General features: G+C 55.6%; 1 protein-coding gene across 1 annotated transcript in view; it reads right to left on the bottom strand.

The window, feature by feature from the left end:
* Srrm3 (serine/arginine repetitive matrix 3) overlaps window positions 1-21,289 on the bottom strand; it is a 31,490-nt gene extending 10,201 nt beyond the window's left edge. Inside the window, exons 1-10 of the mRNA XM_076840736.1 lie at window positions 21,057-21,289; window positions 14,746-14,847; window positions 7,323-7,451; window positions 7,165-7,245; window positions 6,737-6,766; window positions 6,263-6,325; window positions 6,118-6,153; window positions 4,409-4,459; window positions 3,790-3,894; window positions 3,284-3,461 (exon numbers count right to left, since the gene is read on the bottom strand). Coding sequence (XP_076696851.1) covers window positions 3,284-3,461; window positions 3,790-3,894; window positions 4,409-4,459; window positions 6,118-6,153; window positions 6,263-6,325; window positions 6,737-6,766; window positions 7,165-7,245; window positions 7,323-7,451; window positions 14,746-14,847; window positions 21,057-21,289 — 1,008 coding nt within the window. The remainder of the gene's footprint in view (window positions 1-3,283; window positions 3,462-3,789; window positions 3,895-4,408; window positions 4,460-6,117; window positions 6,154-6,262; window positions 6,326-6,736; window positions 6,767-7,164; window positions 7,246-7,322; window positions 7,452-14,745; window positions 14,848-21,056) is intronic.
* Window positions 21,290-25,696: the final 4,407 nt, after the last annotated feature.

The following is a 25,696-nucleotide window of genomic DNA, read 5'->3' as shown; positions in this document are numbered from 1 at the left end:
ACCTTTCTAATGCTAGAGACAGGTGGAGCCAAGGCCAAAGCCAAAGTGGCCACGCTTCTAAGAGGGCAAACTCTGAACACCCTTTATGGCCAGGGTGTTGGAGCCTTGAGTGGGGAAGCTAGTACCCGCCTGGCTCATGGAGCTGAAGGGAGCCTGGCAAAGGCTCCAGGTGACACCGACAGAAGGACTTCTCCCATGAGGTCCCCTGCTCAGCATTTTACTCTTCTATCCCATGCTGTGTATCCTTGAGTGGCTCCCTTCCCTCTCTGTGCCTAATTATCTGTTTCCCTATCTGTACATGAACTGGACAGCAATAATAGAGTGTGCTTCTGGAACATGGGGTCACTTGTGCCCTAGTTCTTTAATGTGGGCAGGCCCCAGTTCTAGGGAGTTGAGAGGACTTAAAGCATGCCATAGACCTCTGGAGGGTTCTGTGGGGGAAGGCTGGAGCCCAGGCAGCCAGAATCCTTCTCCCAAATCCTTGTCCTCTGTCTCAGGGCTCCCGTCATATTCTTTCCATTTACTACCTCTCTACAGAGGGTCTTGAGGTCAGAGGCCTTGGGTCTACTTTTTTTTTTTTTGGTACTAGAGACTGAATCCAGGGTGCTTAACCACTGAGCCATGTCCCAGCCCTTTTTATTTTTATTTTTTTATTTCACAGACTCAGAAGCACTGATTTTGTTCATTTAAAAGTGGCAACAGTTCCAGTGCTTGCCCTGGGGTGCCCTGGGTGGAGGGGGATCTGCCAATGATTTGGCAGAATTGGTGTGGATGTCATTTCAGTTTAGCATTTATCTTCCCTTTTAAATTCTGATAATGAGGGGGAAATAAGCATAGAGAGATATGTCTATGATTAATGTTCACTTAAAATTCAAAACCATCTCTGCGTTAGGAAGAAAGGTTCCCACAGTGACACACACAAAAGCAAAATTCTAGAACAACACAGAAGAGAGGGGAAAAAAACAGCCCAGAGAGATAGTTTGCATTTCTGTACACTACACAGGAAAAATGAAATAAGGAAGGAAAAAGAAATACGAACAAAAACCAAAATAACAGGAAAAATGACATAACCTTCCCCACCCTCTTCCCTTGCCGGCTAAACAAGAAATGGAATCACAATATTACCACGTTTCAAATGGGAGAGGCTAAAAAACAAACAAAAACATAGACGGGGTTAAAAATGTTGAGCTTTTTCTTTTTCTTTCTTTCTTTCTTTTTTTTTTTCCATTTCTCTCTCTCTCTCTCTTTTTAAAGGTAGGTCCAAGAATACCACCCCCAGTACTTTTGTCCAAAGCCCTTTTTTTTGTAGTTGTCGTTAATGGTCAAGTCCGTGACACCCCAGCCCCCCATCTCACCTCTCTGGATGGGAAAGAAACGGGCCTCATTTAGCTCCCCCCAAAGCATTTTCAGGCAAGAGGGGATGCCAGGGCATGTTAGAGACCCGGGTGTTCAAGGCCCCAGATCTCCCAAGTCCTTGGACAGGAACAGGATTTGGGGCCAATGCTCTGAGCAGTGTGAAAGCACCGGCACCTGGAACACTCCTGGGGCCACATCCTCATGGAGCACCACTTGGGAGGGAAAAGAGATTTGGGTGCTGCGGAGTCTCCCTCCTCAAGGCTAGGTCCTCTTCCTCATCGGCTTGCTCAAGTCAGTGGGGGTATTTTGTATGCAGGAGCCCAGGACTCTTGCAGGGGTGGGGTAGTTGCTCAAAACTCCAGAGCCAGGAAGGGACCAGAAGGGGGAAGGGGCTCTCAACCCTGGTTTGAGACAATCTGTGATTGTGTCTCTCAGGAGGCCCCAGGAGGAGGCGATGCTGAAGAAAAGGGGTTTGGGGCTAAGCAGGTTGCAGGGTCCCAGTGGGCATCTTGTCTAGCCCCGCCCTACGACCCTGCCCTGGGGAATGACTCTGTGCTCAGGCAGGTGAGGGTGGCCACGCCCACTTCTGGCTCCCCCCATCAGCTCCAGGGCCTGTGTAGCTGTCCCTGCCAGGACTACCCTCAGCTACCCTTGCATGCCCTCTCCCAAGACAGACGGGGCCTTCAGTTAGACCTTTCCCATGTGGCCCAACCACAGTCTCGGAAGCCAGCCCCAAACCTGGATCTTTTTAAGGTGGGACAGTCTAGAGACAGGTAATGTCCTTCAGTAAAAAATCAACACTGAGATCAAGAGACATTTATCAGCTGCCCTTGCCTTTCCTCTGAGCCCCCCAGGGGAAGGGTGTTTGAGAAAAGAAAGGGAGTGGAGGGAATTAGCCAAAAATCAAAATGAAACTGACCGACATGGACACATTCGCTGCTGAGACCTGAGGTCTGCGGAGGGCAGCTCTCCCCGTCTGGCCGCGGCTTCCAGGGCAGTCTGTGGGTCTGGGGAGGAGCCTGCAGGCCTCCCTACCCCAGGTCCCAGAGTTCACGGGTGCCCCTGCCAGCACTGCCACCCCCTCTTTCTGAGGGGTGTCAACCTGTACCCTATAACCCACAGACACCAGGGTCTGGAGAACCTCTGCCCAGCCAGCCCATCCGCCATCTCGTGCCTGCACCATGCCTGTCTGTGGGGTAGAGGTGACTGTGTATCTCCTGGAGGTTAGGTGGGGACAGTTTTGTGGATGGTGTTGGTGTGGAGCCCCTGAGGGCGGCTCCCTGGGAGGTATCTTAGGAGGGTAGGTTGTGGGAAGTGGAATAGTAGGTTTGAGACACCTGTCCAAGTGTGGGCAGTGCCCGAAGAGGCAGATTCTCCAAGGCACAGGGATTTTAGAAATGCAGCTTTGTTGCAGCACAGGGACTGAGATGGGCAAGGGACCTGAGAGAGGTAGAGGAGCTGGCAGAAGCAGTGGGTCAGGGGAGGGACTCTGAGAGGGGGCAGTGTGCTCCTGTTTCTTGACTCCAGTATCTGACTGTGACTCCTACCAATGTCCTTGCCTGCTCCCCGCTGGGCCTGGGGGAGGGAGAGACCTTTGTTCCTCCCTAGTTCTGTACCAACGGAGTGCCTGGATGGTCAGCCCCTGCCTGGCCTTCAGTTCACCAAGCTCAAGGGTGGTCCAAGCTTACAGGCCCCTTTCACCCTTCCATTAGGGCCGGGTGGGCCCAACAACCAGAGCACTCCTGGAAATTCCAGTGCTACGACGCCCTCGATGGGGGTACGGCCGGTGGGCGCAGGGGTAGGGAGGAAGCAGCCCCGCCCCTTTGACACACTCGTGTCCGCCCCTCTGGTGACCACATCACCCCTCCACCCAAAACGGCGCATCCCGCGCGGCGCGGGAACCCTCCACAAAACAGAGCATACGTACATCGGGCGGGCTGTGCGCTGAGCCAGGGCGGCCACGGTGCGCTCCGCTCCGCTGCCTGCTGCCGCCGTTCTGCTGGGGTGATCCCCATCCGCTGCAGCCTGACGGGGAAGGCGACCGGCTCCCGCTGGACCGCTGGCTGCCCGTCTTTCGCCCGTCGTCTCGGTGCTTGGGGCTCAGCCTGGGGGCGGGGGAATGGGGGAGCCCGCGTGGGACGCCCCCTCTGCTGGAGGCCGCTCCCTCGAATGCAGCAGGGTCACTCCCACCCTCCCTTTGGACCTGAACGTAGCCGCACTGTCATGATTGCCATCCGCCTCAGGGTATGCGGCACCTCAGCTCTTTCTGCAGGTGGCCACCTGCAGGACCCCGGCCAACGACTACCTACTGATCATTTGACATCTGTCCACCAGCCCTGCCAACCAGCCCTGCGTTGCTCAATCTGATACCCCCACCCTGCACCCCCAAAAGGAAAAAAAGCCCACATTGAGCCCTCCCAGGGCCAAGCCTACCTGCTAGGTGATCCGGAGTCACTGAAGTGCGAGGACAGCGAGGGGCTGGGGGAACTGCCGCTGCTATGGCGGTGGGACCTCCGGCTTGGGGACTCTGCATGAGGCCTGGCGTGGGGGAGGGGACCAGCTAGTGCCTAAGCTCTGCCCACTTTAGCCCTGGGGTTGCCTGACCTGCCTGCAGGGACCCCGTGAAATCTGATGGAGGTCACTGCAGATCCCCATGGTCTCATCTATAAAACTACCCAAAGGCGGCTAGTGCTGGTTGCAGAGAACAGCGGCCCCTACAGGTCAAGTGTCTCAGTTAGGAAAAGGCGTCTTTTTTCCTAGGCAGTCCCAGCCTCTAAAGACCTGGCTGGCTATCCCTCACCTACTCCTCTTGTGACTTGAGATTGGGGAGGGCAGGGGGGTCAGAAAGATTGGGATGGAAAAGACCTTGGACTGGGAGACAGACAATGGCCTGCATTCCATCAGTGCCACTGGCTCACCTAGGGCTTCCTCTCTGGGGGTGGGATCAATTCCCCCTGGGCAAGGTGGGCACCGGGAGCCAGATCCCTTTGAGGCCTCATTCTGTGATGCTAAAAGGCCAGGGGAAAGATGGAAGGGAGGGGGAGGGGCTTACCTCTTCCTCTCTTTGTTCTTTTCTTTTCTTTTGCTCTTGGGGCTCCGAGATCTGTAGGAAGCAGAGACCAAGCCTGAGCAGAACAGGAGGTGTGTGGGGCCTTGGAGCTCTGGATCAGAACTGTGCCTGGCTACGGCCTGAAATGTGTTCCTCCCTGGCTGACAGGGACCTGCCGTCTCATCTGCTAGGGTGCTTCCAGGCCCCAAGAGGAAAGGGGGATTTTTTTTTTTTTGCGGATCTGGCAGCATGAGGGTGCAATTCTGGTGGGTTGAAAAGGTGACTTGCATGGCCTATGACATATCTTGGGACAGGCCCCCCAATGAGCTACTGTGGTAAGTGGCCCCTTCATACCTCTTTTGTGCCCCCTCCTCTCAGACTATGACCCAGCCATGGGCAGCTCACCTGGGCTTTGGGATAGAGATGCTTCTCTTGGGCACGATCTCCTTGCTTTTCAATGACTTCTGGATCCATATCCAGGGCTTCCCCAAAGCTGCCCACCCCCATCCCCATACAGCTCTCTGGGGCAGGTCCCCCAACTCCAGTACCTTCTGCCTTTGATGGAAAGTTTGAGAAACTTCCAATTAGGTCTCAAAGACTCAAGCTGCCCCAAGTCCCTGTAGATGCCACCCTTCTTGATGCCACCTCTCACTGGTGACATTAGATTCCTTTAGTTCTTCTGATCCCAGAATGAAGCAATGTGATGATACATGACATGCCCTTCCCCCAGGAGCAGACTGAGTGAGGACAGGCCCAGGAGGCCAAGGGTTTGGGCTCCAGAAGCTGCACATCTCTGCTAGGCCCTAGTCTCCTCAGGAAGCTGGTCTAGCCCTGCTCGCTTCCAGGTCCTCTCCAGGACCCATGCTGATGGTGACCATGCTGGGATAGCAGGGGCCCATAATGACCCATAGGCTTGGGTGGTGTGTGGGTGGGTGGAGGGAGGATGGGAAATTGAGGAAACTGCAGGGGCAGGATTAGGTGTTGCCCAGTTGTCTCAGGCACTGAGGTCCCATCGCAGGGAAGGGACTGGGGACTTTGTCCCTCCTCAGGGCTGCTGGAAGGAGGTCTGGCTCTGACGTCAACTACAGGAATGTAACTGCCCCACAGCTTTGGTCCCAGGCACCCGGGCTGTGCTGAGTCTCCTAATTTCTTGGCCTCACCTCTCTGCTGCCCCTTGGCCAACCCCCCTCCCTGCCTGGGCCTCTCTTATCCTCTCCTCTCCTCCTTTCCCCTCCCCAAGCATGTCCTGGATAAGTCACTATCCTGCTTAGAGTCCCGGTGAGGGCTCCCAGCCCCACCAGTCAGGCCTGTAGGGGACTGGTACCTGCCCCTTGGAAGCTCCAGCTCTAGCCCCAGCCTGCCCACTGTCTGCTGCAGCACTGAGCCCTCCATGCATGGAGGTCCTTCTGCCTGCCATCTGCTTTCCCTGCACATTTGGGGTCCTGATGCTGCTGCTTTCTCAGACACACCCCTTGGGTAGTGGAAATTCTTGAGCTACCTATGTCAAGGTTGACTCCTGGGCAGACAAAAGTTGCGAAGAATTGGTCTGTATGCTTCCCCCAACCCCTCCGAACCTGGCTCTGAGAAGCAGTTCCCAGAGTCGGAGGATGGAGCTGGGCCAGACTCATGACCCATCTCCTGTCATTGTCATTGCTTCTGGTGGGCCTCAGGGACCCAAGCCCCTAACCCATACTCCGCACAGCACTGCTCACCTGTGCCGTCTCTTCCTCCGGGACCCAGAATCAGACCTGTGTGGTGATAAAGGAGCTCTCCTGAGCTGGCTGGGTTTGGCCTGGGGATCCCAAAGGGCCCATGGAAGCGAGAGGAGGCTGGGCGGAGGGTGGGGCGGTAAGGTACCTGTCTCTGCGGTGCTTCTTTACACTTTTCTTCTTCTTGCGCAGGGGTGAGGCGCTCCCACAGCTGTGGACACAGGAGTGAGCTGGGAGGGGAGCTGGAAATGACTGGAAAAGGCTTGGGGGCTGGGGTATGGAAGCTGGGAAGGGGATTCCAGGCCATGAAGCCCAGTTGCCCATTGTACAGTGTGACCCGAGGCCCAAAGATTGGATTGGCGAGGTCCCTAAAGATGGTTGTCTGTGTTATGTCCCTGTTTCCCTTCCAGGCCCCTTGGTAAGGTGGTTGGAATCCCAAAGGTTACAGCTTCCAGTGGTGGGATTACTGGCCTCTGTGGGGAAAAGCTGGCCCTGTGGCAGTGTCCAGAGTCCAAGCCCTAAGGTAAGAGGCCTTCTGCCAGCAGGATGACCTTGGGGTCTGTCCCACCCACAGACATGTCCCATCCTGAGTCCCAGCCTGCCCACCACCCCCATTACTGACCTGCAGTCTGACTCTAGTCTCCTCTTTTTGCTGAGGGTAGAAGCCAGGAGAAAGGACAGACAGATGGATATGTTAGTTGGGGCCCTAGGGTGTCACTCAGGGCAGGGAAGGGGGGCCAAGGACGGAGGAATGACAGATGAGGCACCACACATTTGGGGTGGTGGGTGCGGAAACCTTGGGGGAGGGCCGGGTTGTTGGTATCCCAGGCGGGTTGCCGTGTCCAGTTCTGGGGGTGGGGTCTTGGTGAAGGGGAGGGGCTCAACGAGGGGGCGGGGCCTAGAGAAGGGGAGGAGTTGAGTGAGGGAAGGTGTTTAGCAGTAGAAGGAGCTGAGACAGGTGAAGGGCTCACAGATACGGTTGGACAAGGACAGGCACCTGGGGGTCCCTCCGCCCTCCCCGCGCCTGTCCCGGGGCCCTGGGCCTCTCACCGGCTTCTTCTGTGGCCGCCTTTCTTTTTCTTCTTTTTCTTGGGAGGGGGCGACGCCGAGCTACTGGACCAGTGCTTGGTTCTGGGCGAGAAGGGGCGAAGGGGCGGTGAGTGGGGCGGCCCCGCGCTGCCCTCCCCTCCGTCCTGGCGACCGCTCACCTGTACCCGCGGTGCCCGCGGTAGCAGGCTGCTGGGCAGTCGCAGTCCACTGGGCCGTCATCCTCCTCGAAAGGCGCGTACTCCAGGCCCGGCTCTGCACCCTCTGCTGGCCGTGGGGTCTCCGCCACGCTGCCGGCGACAAGGACTTTGACTACCTGTCTCTGCGGACCTCCTTCCCGCTGCCCGTTCCTGGACCCCACGCGCTGACCTGGCCCCAAGGTCCGCGGGGTGCGGCGGTGGCTCCAGGAAGGGACCTGGGGGTCATCAGCTCGGGGCGGCAGCATCTGCGGCCCCCACCCTTAAAGATCAGGCGGAGATTTGGGTAACCAAACCCGGCTCTGCCCTTCCAGGTCCTCAGTCTTCAGTGACAATGTTTGCAAAGAGAAAAAGGAGCATCCAGGTGCCCACTTAGCCCTCTAAGTTCTAAGTTCCACCCTTTTCAGTCTGCCCTCCTTCCTGAGCCTCTTCCTCACCGTGTCCCCTCCTCTGTCTGGGTCCCACTCACTGAACTCCGCCCACTCACTGAGCCCCCTGTTGACCCCTGTGTCCTTGAACCCCTCCGCTCTATTCAGGAGTCCCTCCCCGCCCTCCTTCCCTCCCTGAGGCCCATTCTCTTGCTCCCTCCTGACCTCCCCCTGGCTGACGTCTGTCTTTCTGAGTCCCTGAGCCCCCTGCCTATGGCTCCCGCCTCTTTCCCTCCTTTCCTCCCGCCCTGGCCTCAGCCTCTGAAATATTCATAGCCTCTCCTCTCTCCCCTCTGCAGCCTCCTGAGCCCTTGCTGCTCATCTCCCGCTCCCGGGCTGTCCTCATCAATCACCCGCCGGCAGCGGAGGGTGCGGGCCTCAGCACTCTGCCGCTTCCCACACTCGCCATCCATCTCGCAGAAGTCCCTGCTTCACTCAGTGGGGACCGACAACCTCCTGTCCCAGTTCAACTGCGGAGCCGCCAGCCATCATCTGCTAAAAGTGGAGTTCGTCCCTATTCGCCTTTCTCGTGTTGCTTTTGTTTTCCTATCTACAGGCAGCCGGGAAGAGCAAGGGCTTTGAAAGCCTCAGACAAGCTCTCATCATGCGCTGTCCCTGAGTCACTGCGTGGCCCGGGACCTGTCATGTTCCCTGGCCGCCCCCATCTCCCTATTTTTCTTTCGGTGCTGGGCATTGAACCTAGGGCCCTGGGCATGCTTGGCAAGCAGTCCAGAGGGAGCCGCACCCCCAGCCCTGTCAGACCCTCTCTGGGCTTCTTCTCCAGGATGGGAGTGACTTTTGGAAATTTCATGAAAGTAATGGATACTGGGTTTTTTGTTGTTGTTGTTGTTTTTTTTTTTTTTCAAGAAGCTTACAAGTGACTTTCCCTGGCTTCACCATAATGGGTTCCAGGGTGGCGAACCCTCATCTTCCATTTGTCATCCTTAGTGGTTCAGGTGGGGCCCCTCCCAGAGGGAGGCTCAGCCCTGGTTTCAGGAGAACTGCCTTCTCTCTTTGGTGCCACCAGCCTAGCTCACCTTCCCCCCACAGAGGGAGGCCAGGGCTCCAATGCAGAGTGTGAAGGACAGGAGCTTTGGATTCACACAGGTGGGTTCGGGTCCAAGCAGGACCACGCTGGCAGATAGAGGTCCTTATCTATACAAGGAGGAAAAGAAGATCCCAGCTTTGAGCAGAGGGCTAAGTAAGCTTCTTTCTGTGAAGCCCCTGACATGAGGCCTGGCCTGTGACGGTTCTGCCTGCACCTGGTAGCCATTGTCAGGCTGGAGGCCTGCCAGCACTTACACACCAATGCTTCTTCCAGGGAGAAATGACGCTGCAGTGCAGAGAGAGACGGAGGAAAGGGAGGCAGGTCATAGGTACAGAGCGAAAGAAGAAAAAATCTCCAGCATGCGGCCACTAATGGACCATTTAAAGACAAAATCTGTATTAAAAATAAAAATGTAACCCAAATATGACAGGGTTATCTAGCCTGGAGGCCAGTCTCAAGAGTGTCATCCAATTCCCAAACACTGAGCTGGCCCTGACAGCCCTGGAGTTACTCAGGTAGTAGGGAGTTTTTTCTGGGGCGATGGAGGAGAGACTCAGGTCACCTTCCTGCCCCCGCAGAGCCAAACACCCCCACATCCCTTCATTCAAACTTCTCTGCTCTTCTCTGTGGGTTTTCCCTGAAGCCGGTGGCCTCCTACCTCCTGTCCCTGTCCTTGAATCTCCAACTCCCTCTGCCTGCCCAGCCCTCTATACTCTGAGGGCCTGTCACCCCCTACATGGCTCATCATCTGCAGGAACGTCTGACACATAAAATACAGTCTTTAGCAAAACATAAGGGCACCTCAAATAGTGTGTGGGTGAGCCAGTGGGAGTGAGAGCTTCAGTTGATCCTGACACGAACATGCTGAAGGTTATTTACAAAATAAAATAGCTCAGTCTGGGCTGCACCTCCTGCGGGACACTGTCTCCCCACCCTCCTTTAACTGCCTCTCCCATCTGCACTCCTAGAAAGGGTCTCTCTCATGTTCCTGACCCTGCTAGGTGGACCATTGGGGTCTTATCTGCTGGGAGCATTGGAGGATGGGCTTAGGGTATCTAGCAGGCCTGGGGAGAGAGGCAAGGTCTCAAATCCTTCTGTATCTTCTTTTTTAATTATTTTGCTTTTTGCAATATTGGGGATTGAAGGCGCTCTATCACTGAGCCACGTTCCCAGCCCTTAAAGCCTTCTAGGATTTGTTCTGGGAGTTTCAGGGACAAAAATCGATATGGACTGAGGCTTTTCTTGCTGGCTTCATTTCTCTTTGCTTTTTGAGGTCCTAAGGATCAAACCCAGGGCTTGAACTTGCTGACCATGTGCTGTACCACTGAGCTACATCTCAGGCCTCAGCCCCGTTTGCTGGCTTTGTGCTCCTGGTTCCCCTACAACTGTTTTGAGGGGATCTCCCAGGGCTAGAACCCGGGTTCTCCTATCTTATTTCCTCTGAATGATAATATCACTAAGAATTACGTTCTCTATTGTTTAAATGGCTCTCGGCATTTCACTATCCCACTTTCTAACTTAGAGAAACTACCTGTACCCATTTTATAGATGGAAAAACAGACCCAGAGAGGGAAAGGAATAGTCCTTGTAGAGTTGAGGCCTTTACAGTAAGTATTAAGTTCAGCTATGCAACTGGCTTTTTTTCTTCTTCTTCTTGGTACTGGGATTGAACCCAGGGGTGCTTAACCACTGAGCAACATCCCCACCCCTTTTCTGTATTTTATTTAGAGACAGGGTCTTACAGAGTTGCTTAGGGACTAGCTAAGTTGCTGAAGCTGGCTTTGGACTTGCGATCCTCTTGTCTCAGCCTCCTGAGCTGCTGGGATGAAGGCATGGGCCACTGTACCTGGCTATAACTGGCTTTGAGAATTCTTGTGCCAATAGGACAGGCTTTGAATTTGATGGTGGACCTTCCCTGTCCATATCCAGAGCTGGGGCTTTTAGCTCAGTTGGCCCTTCCCTGCTGTATAGGGACGGCTGTAGATGTGTGCTCTGGATGTATTTAATGTTTTATGCTCTGTGGTTCATGTTTGTTACCTAGTTGACCCTCATCATGTGCATGGAGTAGGCACAGGAGGTGTTGCCCACTATACCAACAGATTGAGCCCTGAAGAAATGACCAAAGTAGGTGCAACAGTCTGCTGCTGAGGGACAGAGGACGTGTTGCAGTGGGACACAGAGCCCTGTGAGGCATACGTTGGACCTGTCACCCTGGCAGAGCTCAGACCCTGTGAAGACTGCAGGCCACATGCTCTTCCTGAGGCCAGCAGTTCTGCTAATTAACTCTGTTTCCCATTAGCCTGGAGCGTGATGGCCAGCTGGCAGATGACGCATCCAGAACGAGGGGGGATTCCAGGCATGGGGTCTGCCCTCTCTGCTCAGCCACTCAGACTGCATGCCAGGACTGTCGCAGACCTTGGGTGGGAGCAGGAACAGGGCCGGATCAGCTCTAGCACCATGCAGTGATATGCTGCCTATTACAATTACTAACCCAGGTGCCAGGCACTATCTGATCAATTAACATGTACTTATCTCATTGAATCATCACGTGCTCTATGACACAGAGACCACCATTAATATTCCCATCTTGTGGATAAAACTAGGAGGTACCCAGAGCTCACATTCTGTATACCCCTAGCTACACTGCGGGGAAAACCTGGCATTTGGTCCTTCTGTTCATGTAAGGAAATAGCTTATGAGCACTGTTTTCCACAAACAGGATTTTGTTATATAACTATGAAAACAATGTTTCTTAAAGGTTGTTTGTTGGACTGGGGAAAAAATAAGAATTGAAGGCAGCCTCGAGAAGCACAGAAAATGCTGAATGTGCTCAGAAGAGAAGAAGAGGCAACTTTCCCCCAGGGAGATCAGTAGTGCAGATTTTAGAGGCCGCTTGCATGAGGGGTGTATTTGAACCCATGTGAAGGGGGCTAGAGCGTTTGGGGGCTGAGGGTCCAGAATGGAGAAAGGATGGAAGTGAGAATGTTCAGGACGCCAAGGAACAGCAAGCAGGTCAGGCTGGCCCATGCTGAGGGTGGGAGTGGGGCCGGGTTCTGGGAGTGGGAGGCTTAGAAACCAGCAAAGGTAGCCAGGCTTGATCTCATGGATTCTAAGGAGCCTCAGCCAACTGAGGCTCCTTAGCACATCCAAGCAACCTCGAGAGCCATAAGCTCGTCTGGTTTCAATGTTCCTGGCACCTTGCCTCTTCTCTTTCATCTCCTTGCAACAACCCAATTCAAGCCCCAGCTGTCTCATTAGTGTCCCTCCAATTTCACCAAGTGATCTACCTCCCAAAGGGGAAAATTCCCAGACACCTGCTGACCACATCCCACTTGGTTCCCACCGTCCATAGAGTCATATCTAGACACTGCAACAGTATGATGTTCTGGTGTCCAGTTAGGGGAGAGGCAACTGTTACAAGGAGCTGTCACTCAAACCAGTTAACCTAAGGAAGAAGAATGGCCCTTGGGGACAGAAAGCTCTGGGAGTGACCTTGCCCCTGTGGGTGAAGACAGCATGTGCTCTTATAGTCTTCCCCCCCCCCCCCAGAGTGTGTCTGGCTTTGTCATTTAAACCTAGGAGGGCATTGAATCTCTCCAAGTCCCCATATACCAGTCTATAGTGGTGGGAGGCCAGAGGAGCACAGGGCCTGCTGCAGGATCAGAGGGCTTCATAGGCTCTGGAGGAAGCCCCTCAGTTTGCAGAGGATGGAGACAGCAGGCAGAAGGGAAGAAATCAAGGTCAATTGGGCATTTGCCCTCGCCGGGTGATTATAGGATAGTGGTGGTGATTTTCAGGTCGTGACGTATGATTGCTCTGTACCAGGCACCGTCCCCCGCCACTGTCTCGTTTAATTTCCTCAACAACTCTGTGACACAGACACTCACATCCCCATTTCATAGGTAAATAAATGGAGACCCAGAGAAGTCAAGGACCTGCCCAAGTCACATACTGGGTTTGGTGGAGCTGGGATCCCCACAGGGGATTGGGAAATTAGAGATTTGGATAGGTGGTGTCTGTCTCCAGAGCCCACACTCACTCTCCCATACCCCTTTTAAGAAGTGGGCTGAGATGTGAAGACCTGGTCAGAGGAAGGAGCAAGACCAGACTGCGGCCTGCCCTCCCTCTTTGCCACCTCTGTGCCTCGGACCAGGGCAGCTTGTGTTCAGCACCACAGACAGCTCCCCATTCTCCCTCCTTGCGCCCTGACGGCCTGCTTCTTCAGCTGGTTGCATCCCTTGTTTGGAGGATTATTTGAATGCCATTCATGATGCCTGAACTGTAAGACGGCTTCTCTCTTACTGCATGAATGGAGAAACCGAGGCTTTGGGGGAAACTGGGTGAGCCACACTGTTCTAGGTACCAGATACAAGCAAAAGAAATGACTAAGATCCTGTCCTCCTGGAACTGACAGCTTAGTGGAAAACCAACCTCTGGGAAGTGGGCAGGGGAAGGGGACACAGCAGAAACCCTCAGAGGGGCAGAGGAAGTTCATGGGGAGCTGCCCCTTGGGAGCAGAGGGGAAAGTGGGCTTTCAGAAGGGGAAGCACAATGGTGGCACATGCCAGAGAGAGGCCACAGGCCAGTTTAAGTGGAGCCCAGGTGGCCGTGGCCAAGCAGATCTCAGAGTCATGGGGACAGAGCCACATCTCCATGGCTTAAAGAAGTGGAGACAGTGGGTGCTTATGAAAATTAGGCTGATAAAGGAAAGGAAATGTGGGACCATGGCTAAGTAGAAATCAGGGTTGAGGGAGTGCAATATTCTTTGGAATAGGAACTAGGGCAAGAGAAAGGAGACCAAGAAAGGGAAGAACTTCCAGCTCGAGCTAGAGGTGACGGTTGTCACAGGGAAGGCTCTGAGACAGTGGAACAAGTTGGATCCAGAGGCTTCTTGTTCTCACTCACATGGGAGAGGAAAACATGGGTGGTGTTCCATAAGGGCCCTGGGGCAGTGTTAGGGGCACAGGTCAGAGAGCCAGGGTCTTCTTGTTGTGGCAGCATCAGAGAGAATCTGGTTGTCAGGACAATGAGAAGGGAGGAGAAGGGTCAGTCCTGCCCACAGAGACAGGCAATGGTGCGGCTGTGGTGAGTTTTGAGCGGCTGAAGGGAAGGACTTGGTGTCGGCCAACCCTGGATCCTCAGCCAGGGTCCAGAGAGGAGGAGAGACTGGGCAGGCTAAGCCTGGCTTCCTGAGGTCACCCTGAACCTCCCTGCCAAACCAGAGGTCGACTCTGACTGCTTTCACTACTGTCCTGACCAGAGAGATGAGGTTTAACTGGGCAACTTGGGAAAGAGTCCATCCTAGCAGAGCAGAAAGTCTGCAGCGAAGGCCTTCCCAATCCCTACTGGGGTCCTTGTCCTATGCTTCCCACCAGAAAAACCCGGGATGCTGGTGCTGGTGAGGAAATCGGGGGTTAGCAAGGTGAAGACGCATTCAAGTGGACTCAGTAGTACCCCAGAGCACACACCACCTGGCAGGCATGGAGCTGGGCCAGCCCTCCAGCCACAGCTGGACCCCAGCAGGCTCAGCCTGTGCCCACCCATCTAATGCAGCTGGACCCATTTTCATCATGGTTTCAAGTGCTGTGCGGTTCTATTCTGCTCTGCGTTCAAATCTACCTCCCTATAACATCCCTGTTTGAGCAAAGCCTGCCTTGAGGCCCACAGCTGAGGCTGCAGAGACAAGGCCTCCAGGGAGCCCACACCCTCGTGACCTGCTGAGCCTTTGGCCACCACAGGAAAGGCACTGGGTTTTCATCTTGTGCTCTGGGCCGGGCCACAACTTCCAGCGAGCAAGCTCCATGCTCTCTCCTCCTCCACCCACCTCAGCGCTGACCCTCTGAGGGAGTACCCAACAGGCTCCTCTAGTTCCCCTCTGTGCCCACCCTGCCCCTATCCAGGGAGCACTCACATGTGGGTCCCAGGCCGGTCCTCCCTGGTGAGCACTCCTTCCTTCTCCATCAGCATCTGCCGGAATGTTCCCACCTTCTGCCGGATCTCCTCCTCGGAGTACCTGTGGGGCACAGGGAGCTGGAGGCCTGCTTTCCTGGCTTCTGCTCTCTCCCTCTGCCTCTTCCCTAGCCCAGGGTCACAACTGTGGGCACACGCCTGCCTGACCACAGAGCCTGGTCAGGCCCTCGGCGCTGAGGAGGCCCAAGGCCCATCTGTGTGCACCAGGCTGGCCAGCTGCCCAAACACAACCAGACCGAGGGAGGAGTCGGGTCAGGGGTGGCCCTAGTCCCAGTGACACAGGAGGCTAAGGTGGGAGCATCACTTAGTGAGGGAGTTCAGGGCCAGCCTGAGCAGCACAGGGAGACTCAACAATCATGAGAAGAAGTAAAAAAAAAAAAAAAAAAAAGTTGTTCCCAGAGGTGAGGAGAGCTGATCCAGGTGTGTGCTAGACTCCAGCCCCAGAGGTCGCTGTCCCCCATCTCTGAGACATTTTTCAGGAGAAGCAAGAATCCTGGCTTGGACAGAGGCACCTTCCACCCCCACCCCCTGTTTTTTGTACCAGGGATTGAACCCAGGGGTGCTTAACCACTGAGCCACACCCCCAGCCCTTTTTATTTTTTATTTTGAGACAGGGGCTTGCTAAATTGCATAGGGTCTTGCTAAATTGCTGAGGCGGCCTTGAACTTGTGATCCTCCTGCCTCAGCCTCCCCAGCTGTTGGGGTTACAGGGGTGTGCCACTACACCTGGAAAGCACGGCCTTTTCTGCTTACTTGGCCTCACTGACGGCTGATCCTCACAGCAGCCTTGGGAGGTCCTCAGAGCAGGACCGCCACTGCCAGATCAAGGCCAAGGGGCTTATCTGGGTCCCATGGAACATCCTTTACTCTCCTTTCCGGGCCTCTGATGGGCGCTCCTGACTTTTCTGCCCTGTTCTCCCTCCTGGAGCCTGAACTCAGGCCAGGGACTAAAGGATACAGTTATCTACCCCTGCCCCTGCCCCTGCCGAGGGTCAGTCATCCCCTCTCTGCAGCACAGTCACAGTGCTTTCCTGGCCTCGCAGTCCTTCAGACATCTCTGCCTCTGGACTGGGTCCTTGCTGCCCCCCAGGATCTCTGCACCTCGCCTCTCCCCTGACCCATAGCTGGTTCTAGTGGCTGTTACTGAGTGAATCTTGTGTCATGACCTCTCTGGGCTACAGGTCATTCCTTGTCCTGGGCAGAAGACACGGCACCAGGACGGGAACAGGGAATGGGGGAGTGTCCTATCTTGTCCCTGCCATCTGATCCCCACCCTGTGTCTGTCCCCATGGCAGGGCCAACCCTCCCACTCAGCCTGTCTATGAAAATGGAAGGCTCTTCTTTCTCAAAGATCCCATCTCTTTTCCTCCCCTTGGTCTTTCCCTGCACTCCTCCAAAAACATTAGCAGGCAGCAAGTGGCAAGTCTTCAGGACCTCAAAACAAACACGTCCTTGGACTCCCCGATGACCATCCAGGCTCACCCTGTGGAAACTGTCACGGCTGAAGCACCAAGACTCGCCTCTCTCGGTGTCGACAGCAGGACGGATCCCCCCCGCCAGGTTCAGGGCCGGCATTTGTGTTTCCATAGCAACCGAACCCTCCCAGACCCTGGCAGGTGATTCATGCTCCAGTAATTCTCTCTCGACTTGTCTGTGTCCTGCTCTGGCCTGGAATTCCCGAGGGCATGGGCCATCTCTGTCTACTTGGCTGTGATGTCCCCGGTGCCTGGCATTGTGCCTGCCGTGTTGTGGCATCCAACATGTTTTGGTAAATGAGTAGCTGGTGATGGAGAGGCACTAGAGAGTTTGAAGATAATTCCAGTGCCGTGTGTCTGGAGGAGAGGGACCTGAACACAGTGGGGACAGGGACCTGGAAGCAGGGAGGCTGACATTGAGCCACTGTCCAGATTCATGTAGGAGACGGTGAGTCAGAGTGATCCTGAGAATGGAGGGAAAACAAGGGACACATGTAATCTAGGAGGGAGAGTGGACTTGGGGACCCACTGGCTCTGCACGGGGGGCTGGAGCAGGAGAACGGGTTCCTTCCTACCCGGCCCCTGACCTGACTCTCTGCAGACTGAGGTTCCTGTGCAGCAGTGATAGACAGGACTGGGGCCTGGTGTGCTGGGGTGGGGTGCAGGCCACCTGTGCTGAGGCCTGTAACCCGGCTTCACCAACTTCTGGGCCCTATGCACCCCAGCTTCTGTTGAACTGCAGTCTTGATGTCCCCTGGAAATGCCAGTCTGTTGGCCTGGCTGCTTGTTGGGGCTGGTCAGTTGGGCTGTCCCTAGGCCCAGAAAGAAGGAGTGGTGGCTTCTCTGTAAGCAACTGAAGACACAGAACAACCACTCCATGTCATCTTCTCCTTAGGACACTAGCTTCTCATTGTCACCAGCAGAGACAAACAGCACAGGCCCTCAACAGCACTCAGCCCCTGACTCATAGACCCCTGGGAGAGAGGCAGAGGCTAGTTGGGTCACTGGCATGAGACCCTGGGCCAGGCAGAATAGGGGAGGAGATGGCCCAAGAGCAAGTCTGGGGCAGCTCCCCAGCTTCTCGAGAGGGGGCTGTGGACAGGGTCCAAGCCCCGTAGCTGGGGGTCTGTGGAGTGTGTTGGGGTGGAGAGGAGGGTTTCTTCAAGACCTGGAGTGGCCCATGTGCAGAGGCCTAGGACTCACCCCAGGGCCAGCTGGTCATGGGAAAGCTGCCCAGCCCAGGCACTGCGGGGGGCGGGAATGTTGGTTTGAAGTATCTCAGAGGTGTGGGAGGGTTTCTCTGCCCCATGTGTCTTTCTGGGGACACTGAGGGCCCAGGGATGTCATCTGGTTATTGCACAGAGAAATCTCAAGTGTGCCGCCACCTCTGAGTCTCCCTCTTCCTTCAGATATCTGAGGCTCAGCCTTCTCTGTTGAGGCCACGGGGGACAGTCATCGAGGGGACACGCAGTAGAGCCAGGTAGCCCCTTTTTAGTCCTGACACCCCAGCTTACTAGCTCTGCGACCTTGGGCAAATCCATATGCTTTTCCTAGCCTTGCCTTTTATGTCTGTGAAATGGGAACATGACCAGGGGACATGACCAGCCTGGGAAGAGTGTCTTGTGGATTAAGGTACGTGATGCCATCGAAGCCCTTTGCACAGAGTCTGGCACACAGTAGATGTTAAATAAATGCTAGACACTGAGGCTTATTGGCTCCAGAGCAGTGGGGACAGAGGGTCCAGGTTCTTTGCCTTTTTTCACCCCTGACCTCTGCCAGGCCAGCAGGGCAGCAGGGCTTCAGGAGTCACTTGGGCCTCCTCTCTGCTTTCTCAGAAGGCCAAGGCTGATATGCAGGCAGGAGGCTTTTCCAAACCACACTCCCTGAGGAGGTGGCACATCTGCCACTCTAAGGCCACGCAGAGGGCCTGGCTGGCGTGGCCAAAGCCTCAGGCTCAAAGTCAAGGGCACAGCAGGGGCTCGGGGCGGGCACTGAGGTCGTCCTCGGTGCCTGGCCTCCTGGCTCCAGGGCTCCTCCTGCCCTCGGACTTCCTCAGTCTCCATTCCACTCTGTGACCTTGAGGGAAGGACTCGCCAAATTCACTGTGGCCTCGGGGGTTTTCCCGGATCACTTACTACGGCAGGGGTGGGTGAGGTCCCTGGAAAGGACCTCAGAACCCTGGAAGGGCCCCAGAAGAGCCCCAGAAGGCTTAATCTTGCCTGTCCTTTCTTCGCACCTGCTCTGAAGGTGAGGGTGGCTGCATTCCCATTTTACAGATGGGCAATCAGAACAGGGAGAGGAAAGGGCTCAAGGCTCGCAGCCCAGCTAGGGGCAGAACCATGCTGTCACCGCCCTGTGTCCTCACGAGGAGGGGCATGGCAAGAGGTGGGTGGGGTCAGGGGGATGCTGAGGAGTAGGGGGAGCATCGCATCATGAACGCCGGGGCCCTGTGTCCCCGAACCCCGCAGCCTGCGTGCAGAGGCTGCCTGGGAAGGTGACTTCAAGTGCGGTGTCAACTGCCAGCAAATTAGCCAGCCACCCATCCACATTAAGGGAAGGGATTGCTCTGTAATGGGGCCAGTGAGCCTGTCTGCCTGTGACTGGTGGCAGTATTTGTCAAATGCCTGAGAACTTCGTAAATAAATACAAATGGACCCGCGTTGGCAGAGATGAATACCAGTGACGAGACTGTGTAAAACCGCTGGGTCCCAGTGTTACCAAGCACTTGGAGGGTCCTGCTCCATTTGTGCTTTGGTCCAGGGGCCCCCAGAACAGCCCCCAAAGGCAGGTCACCTGTGGTACCTGTAAGGAAGCCATGGCTTGGCCAAGGTCAAGCTAGGCGGGAAGCCTGGACAGCTCGGATTCAGAGGCTGTGCCCCCCACCCCAGATCACATGGTTACTAAAGGACAGGAAGGGTGGGGAGGGTAAGTCCAGCTTTCAGAGGAGACTACAGTCTAAGGGCCACCTGAAAGGGGACTGGGCAGGGAGAAGGGCCCCACTTGAGAACTAGAGGGCGTTTCCCAGAGAGGCAGCAGACCTTCACGCTGGGGGTCTAATGCCAAGGAGAGGATGTGGCCAAACCCCATGGCCCTCTGCTTGGGCTCAGGAAGGAGGGCTCAGAGATGGGATGGGCCCTGGGAGGGAAGGTCAGGGAAGAGGAGGGCTGGAGTGGGGGCAGGAGGGTTGACAGGGCAAGGGGGACTCGGGGAGGAGGAGGGCTGTTCCTTCCCTGTCCCTGTCAACCCTCGTTCCCCACCCACACCACCCCAGTCCCCTCAGCCCTGGAGTCTCCAAGTCAGCAGGTCCGCAGGTTTAATAAAGGCCCTAGGTGATCTCTGCAGAGGATGCTCCCGCCCCCTCTACCCGGCCCGGAACCCCGGCTCGTCCCATCCCTTCATTCACTGCCGGCTGGGGGCTCCTCTCTGCCCTTAGTGTCCTCCCTTTCAGCCATCCATTTCTGCAGGGGACCTACCTGGTCCCCCCTGGGCACTGGGTCCCTGTTTCTCCTCCCTCCCAGCAGCCCTGCTGCAGCTGCCCTGGAGGCTGAGTGCAGACCTGGCCGTGGCCCACTTTCCCGATGGCCTTCCACTGTGGCTGTCTGAGCTTCAGTGTCTCTCTGAGCTCTGCAGAGATGGTGGCCCCTGTCTCGGCTACCCCCTGGGGATCCCAGGGGCCTGGACGTTCAGACGCAGGTGAAGTTTGAAGAACTGTGGACTCGGGCCTCGTCTGGGCTCCATGTGGCTCCAGGCACAAGTTGCTTCGGGGCCAGCCCTGCTCCAGCCCACTGTTTCAACGCACTCTGGACAGATGCCAAGGGAGCTTTCGGACCCCCGACTGTCCCTGGAGCTGCAGGAATGGACCAGCCTTGTTCTGTTCCTGTGTCTCCAGCTCCTTGAGAGGGGGCTTCTAGCCCCGCTAGACATGGGAACGTGTGCATGTCCTTAACCCTTTCTGACTGACGAGTGCACTCAGAGGTTGGAATTACTGCTCCCCACCCAGGGTGTGACAAACTCCTACTCATCCTCCAGAGCCCATTCAAATGCCTTGTTCTCTGACAGCCTCCCCTCCCCTGGCAGAATCTCTGCTCCGGCTCCTGAAGCGCTTGGCCCTCACCTCCCCTGTCCTTTAACCATGATTCTAGTCTGCTTGGTGGTGGATGTTAACATGCTTGTGTCTGTTCTGAGACAGTACTTAGGTGTGAGGGTGGTCTTTGAGGACAGAAAGTGACCTGAACCCAGCAGGTGATTCCTTTGCTGAAGCCACAGTCATCCCTGGTACACACTAAGTATCCCAGTGTTTTCTTGTTGGCTGCAGGACTGGTGTGGCAGCTTGATCCACCCATTTCACAGACGGGGATACCAGTGGTGCTATGCTGAGCTACATCCCCAGCCCCCTTTTTTTAAAAAATTGAGATAGCATTGCTGAGGCTGGCCTTGAACTTGCCATCCTCCTGCCTCAGCCTCCTAAGTCACTGGGATTACAAGCGTGGGTAATGGGGATGGGCTTGTCATTGGTGTTTAAGTGCCCCTCTCCCCCTGGGGATTGTGTCTCCTTGACTTCTGGGAATCCAGAGCCCAGCTTGACAGACAGCAGGTGTTCAAAGACAATTTGTAGGTTGAATAAACAAACAGAGAAATGAAAGGTGGGCTGGGCTTGCCATGGTTGGCCCAGCTGGCCCAAGACCCTGGCTCTTTGCTGGACTAGCCCCTGGCCTGGGCCTGGGCCCTCGCCTCGCTCCTCGCCTGGCCCGCCCAGCTGGCCACAGCCATCACTCACCCCTGCTCCTCCATCATCTCCTGCAGCTCCATGCATTTGAGCTCCACACGCCGCTTGCGCTCATGGTCCAGGATCTCGCGGTGCGCACGCTTCACCAGGCCTGGCTCCGCCGTGCGCAGCTCCTCCTCTGCCCGCGGCCAGGCCCCTGTCGAGGCTCCGGGCTGCGCGAAGCCGTTGGCGGCGTCGGGTGGGGACGGCATGCTGGCCGCCCCGTTGTTCACGGTGGAGGACATGGCCGGTGGCCCCGGAGCCGGGGGCCCTGCGGGACAGACAAACCCGAGGCGGGATGGTCACTTCTGGGCCACCTGCTAAGCTCCCTTCTGTGAGTTAATCCTGGAGATTGAAGGGCCCGCCCATGGCTCTAATCCGCGGCTCCCAGGCCGCAGCGCACAGATGACAGGTTGCACCTTTAGGTCACACCTGGGGCATGAATGGGGTGGGATGCTGGCTGTCCCCATCTGTAAGTGGGTGGGTGCAGGCTGGATTAGGTGGCCTGCAAAGGCTGTAGGCTAGTCATCTCTAGGGACCTGGCAACTACCCAGGACCTCCCCCTGCCCTGTGCAGATGCCTGGGTAGCCCCCTAACTCCCCAGTCAACAAGGCAACTGGGAATCTTTGTTAGTTTATTTATTTATGGTCTTTCCTTCAGGCTCAGCTTAAATCATTCCCACATGCCCTGGCCCACTGGCCTGGCTCTGTCTAATAGGGTCACAGACTATGGATACTTCAACCTCCAAGGCTTCACCCAGGGCAGTTCTGCAGACATGGGAAGCTGGGGTCTTCTCAAGTTTCCATTCAAGACGTACTTTCCAATCCCCACAGTGATCAGGTTAATTTCTTTAAAGCCAACATTCTGGGTGGGGGTGTCTCCCCCATGTTAAAGGCCACAGTTCTGTCACCTCCTTTGTTCTGGAAACACTGCTTCTAATAATGTGACCAAAGATGACATTGACATTAGCTTTCCAGGCAAACAAATCCTTTTAGGCTCAGGGTAAGCATGGCTTGGAGATAAGAAGCCCTGGCTTCTTGGGTATGACTCTGAGCTACATCCAAAGTAAAACACACCACCCTCCCAACATACCAAGAGCCTCTACCTTAACAGAGGGGAGGCACCTCCTGAGCTATTTCCATTTTCTTTCTCCAAGGCTCTGCTAGTTGCTAAGCAACTGGGAGGCCTCATTCCCAAGGAGTGGGAGGGGAGGGAAGGAAGGGGAGGAGGAAAGGAGAAAGAGAAGAAGGGATTGGGCTTGTCTGGACATCCTAGATGGGGTGTCCCCAGCCCCCACCCCTTCCCCTTGCTGGCCTCAGAGTACTGGGGAAGGGATGTTCAGAAGATAGAAGGCAGAAAGGGGGACTGTGAATGACAGAGGCCCTGAAGGAGGCAGAGTAGCAGTGGTATTGAGGACATAACCTTCTCTTAGATGTCCTTGCCCCTGAGTTCTAAGATCCTGGGTTCTAGGTCATTGTCTTCTACTCCTTGCTGTGTGACCCTGAGATATCACTGTCCCTCTTGATCCTCGCCTGTGCTTGGGAGCATCATCCAGACTCCTCAGCAGAGGGGAGTTCCTGGGGCTTACAGGTGCAAGCTGTTCCTCTAACCACTCTCCACACCCCAAACCCTGCTGGCTTCCTACCTCTGTCCCTAGACCAGCCCCGACCCCAGTTCCACCAGAGCTCCTTCTGGGGTACTCCCATAGCACCATGGACAGCAGTGGGAGCCCTGCTCACCCCGGCCTGGCCACAGTGCCTGGCTGACGGGTGGCCCCTCCATCTCTGTGCACCTGAACCATAGACGGGTGTGGAGCTTGGAGACCCCCACGTCCCACCCCGCAGCTCACTTGTTACCAGGTCTGGTCCCTCGTCCTCCCTTCCTGACACAGTCCACGTCCTGTCCTCCCTGGTCACCATCGCCACCCCACGCCTCCCTCTGGCACTTTGCCCCAGTGTCCTGCCGGCCCCCCTTCCCTGGACCTCCGTCCTCTGTGGACTCCCTGGCAGATCAGTCCAGGGGCGCACTAGACAGTGTTGTGTCCTGGTCAGCCTCCAGGGACTCCCATCACTTTGTCTTCATGCTGTGGCCCGCCTGGCCTCCTGGTCCAGCCTCAGGCCTGCTACATCCCCCACCTCTTTGCCTCCACGCTCTCCTGCTTGCCATCCCCCCCAGGATTCTCCCCGCTCTTGGGCACCATCACCTTCTGGAAGCCTTTCCTCATCCCTGTGGTTGGGGCCACCCTCTCAGAGCTCTTGCCACTTGCTGCTGTCCCTGTGGGGTCACAGGTCTGGCTGGCCCTGGCTGGGGGAGGGCTGGTGTTCCACACTAGCGCAGCAGAGTGCCTGACACACGCGGCCTCAGTGCAGGTGAGGCAGACGGACACAAGGGTCTTCAGGGCCTCGGGGCCCTGCGCTTTCTGCCCTCTGCCATCTCACGACTCCCCCCTGCTCCTTTTCCTTTTCTCAAAGGCCCAGGCGAGCTCTCTGGGACTGAGCACAGCCCCAAACTCCCCCTCTGCCACACCCCACCCCGTCAGCCTTCAGCCCCGGCTTTGAGTGACACATGGCCACCCTCCTGCTCTGGGCCTTTGCCCAGGCTGCTCCCGGGGCTGGAATTTCTTTTCTTCTTTTCTCCATGGAGGGAGTGTCAATTCATCCTTCAGAGCCCAGCCCAAATGTCACCTCCTACGGGAAGTCATCCCCCTTCCAGGAAGTTTGAGTCATTCCCTCCGGGTGCTCCCTTGGCTTCTGTCCACCTCTGTGCCAGGACATTAAATCTCGAGGGTCAGTCTGTTTGCACCGGCCTCCCTCCCGAGCCCCTTCAGAGGAGGGGCCTTCGCTTGGCCCCAGCTCCACAGAGCCTCTGGGCAACGCAGGGAGCCCCTGAGGCTGTGGGGAGCAGGTGCCGAGGCTCCAGCCCTGGGACCCGCTCTGCCCCTCTGCCCTGACCACCCTGGAACTTGGCCAGAGCTCCGGGGAGCAGGGAGGGAAAGCTGGCAAATACTTCTGAATGCGCTTAGACCTCCAAGCCTGGAGCGGCTCTGTCCCCAGACCCAGAATGCCTGGGTGACATTGCTGGGTTGCAGAGACCATTGAGGCCAAGGGCAGTGGTGAAGGCAGGTGCTGGCAGGTGCCCTCTGGATTTCACTGGGACAGATGGTGGCTTCCACCAATGTCACCTGGTGTGTTGCAGAGGCGCCAGGCAGGAATCTGAGGCAGGTCATTCAAAGGATGACCTCTGGGCTCCTAGAGGAGGGGCCGAGCTCCTAAGAATGACCAGGCTGACTGGTCAGGGCCCCTGGCCCCGTAGACCGGGGGCTACCACAGACTCAGGGTCTCTCTGTGAGGCAGCTGGCGTTGTCTTTCACAGGGCATTGTGAGATGTCATGAGGAAAAGGGGGCACCGTGCTGGTAGGTGCCCATGCAGGCTGAGCATTCCCAACCCAGAAGCCCCAGATCCGGAATGCTCCAGAATCGGAAACGAATCGATTAGCTGTTGTGAACCCACAAGTGGAAAATTCCACCCCTGACCTCACGGGACAGGCTGCAGTCAAAACACGATGGCACTAAAAATACTACACAAAGTCACCTGCAGGCTGAGTACTGAGGTATATATCAAATGTAAATGAGTTTCCTGGTCCCATCCCCAAGACAGCTCATTACATGCATGCGAATGCCTCAAAACCTGAACAAATAAAACCTGAAATCCAGTCTGATTCCAAGTAATGCAGATAGGGGACACTCAACTTTATTCTGCACTGTTGTAACTGGTCAACTGCTTGAGCTGTTCTCAAAAGAAGATGATTAATGGGTCAGCGTCACATGAGATGCAGGCGTTTAATGGAGGCATTGAGATGGAGGACCACAGCACTCTGTCCTCCGGTGCCTGACCCAGTGCGCTCACTATTGACTGGCTGGGACATCCATAGCCTGAAGATGCGATTCACTGAGGACACAATCTGGGAGGGATCATAAATATAGAGTCAGAATCTAAAAGGACTCAACAGATGGAAAAAAAATGAAAAGTAGCTGAAAAGGTGGAAAGTATAGTGAGAAATGCCGCATGCTGGAGCCAGGCCCCAGACTAACCTTCCAAAATGGGAAAGGAGTAGACGTAGCATAGAAGGAGCACATTTAGGAAGGATTTAGAGATTTTCAATGATCACAGACTCCATGTGAGTCGACAGCAGGATGCGGCTGTCAGAAGTGCGTGCGGTCTTCAGCTACACCAACCAAAATGTCCCGCCTGGACCGGGAGAGTATGGGAACATACAGGTGGCTAGAAACCCCAGCTTCAAACATCTGAAGGACAGAAGAGGATGTAGGTCAAACCTGGTTGAAACTTCCGCTGAGGAGTTTGTTAGAAGTCAGCTCTCTAGCGAGGGTTGCCAGACTTGGCAAATAAAAACAGAGGAAGCCTCGTTAAATTAAATTTGAATTTCATGAATTTCATATTTGGGACATACTTCTAAAAAATTATTCGTTGTTTATCTGAAATTCAAATTTAATTGGGTGTCCTATATTTTATATGCCAGTCAATCTGCAATGCACCCCAGATCTACTGAAATAAAAAATTTCTGGGGGGTGAGATTGCTGCAGTTCCCCAGGTAATTCGGATGCAACCCATCTGTGCACCAGTGAGTGGGATGC

Source organism: Callospermophilus lateralis, chromosome 19 (assembly GCF_048772815.1).
Source record: "Callospermophilus lateralis isolate mCalLat2 chromosome 19, mCalLat2.hap1, whole genome shotgun sequence".
Taxonomy (NCBI): domain Eukaryota; kingdom Metazoa; phylum Chordata; class Mammalia; order Rodentia; family Sciuridae; genus Callospermophilus; species Callospermophilus lateralis.
Note: the sequence above shows the minus strand (reverse complement) of the source record. Positions and strands in the feature narration are given on the sequence as shown.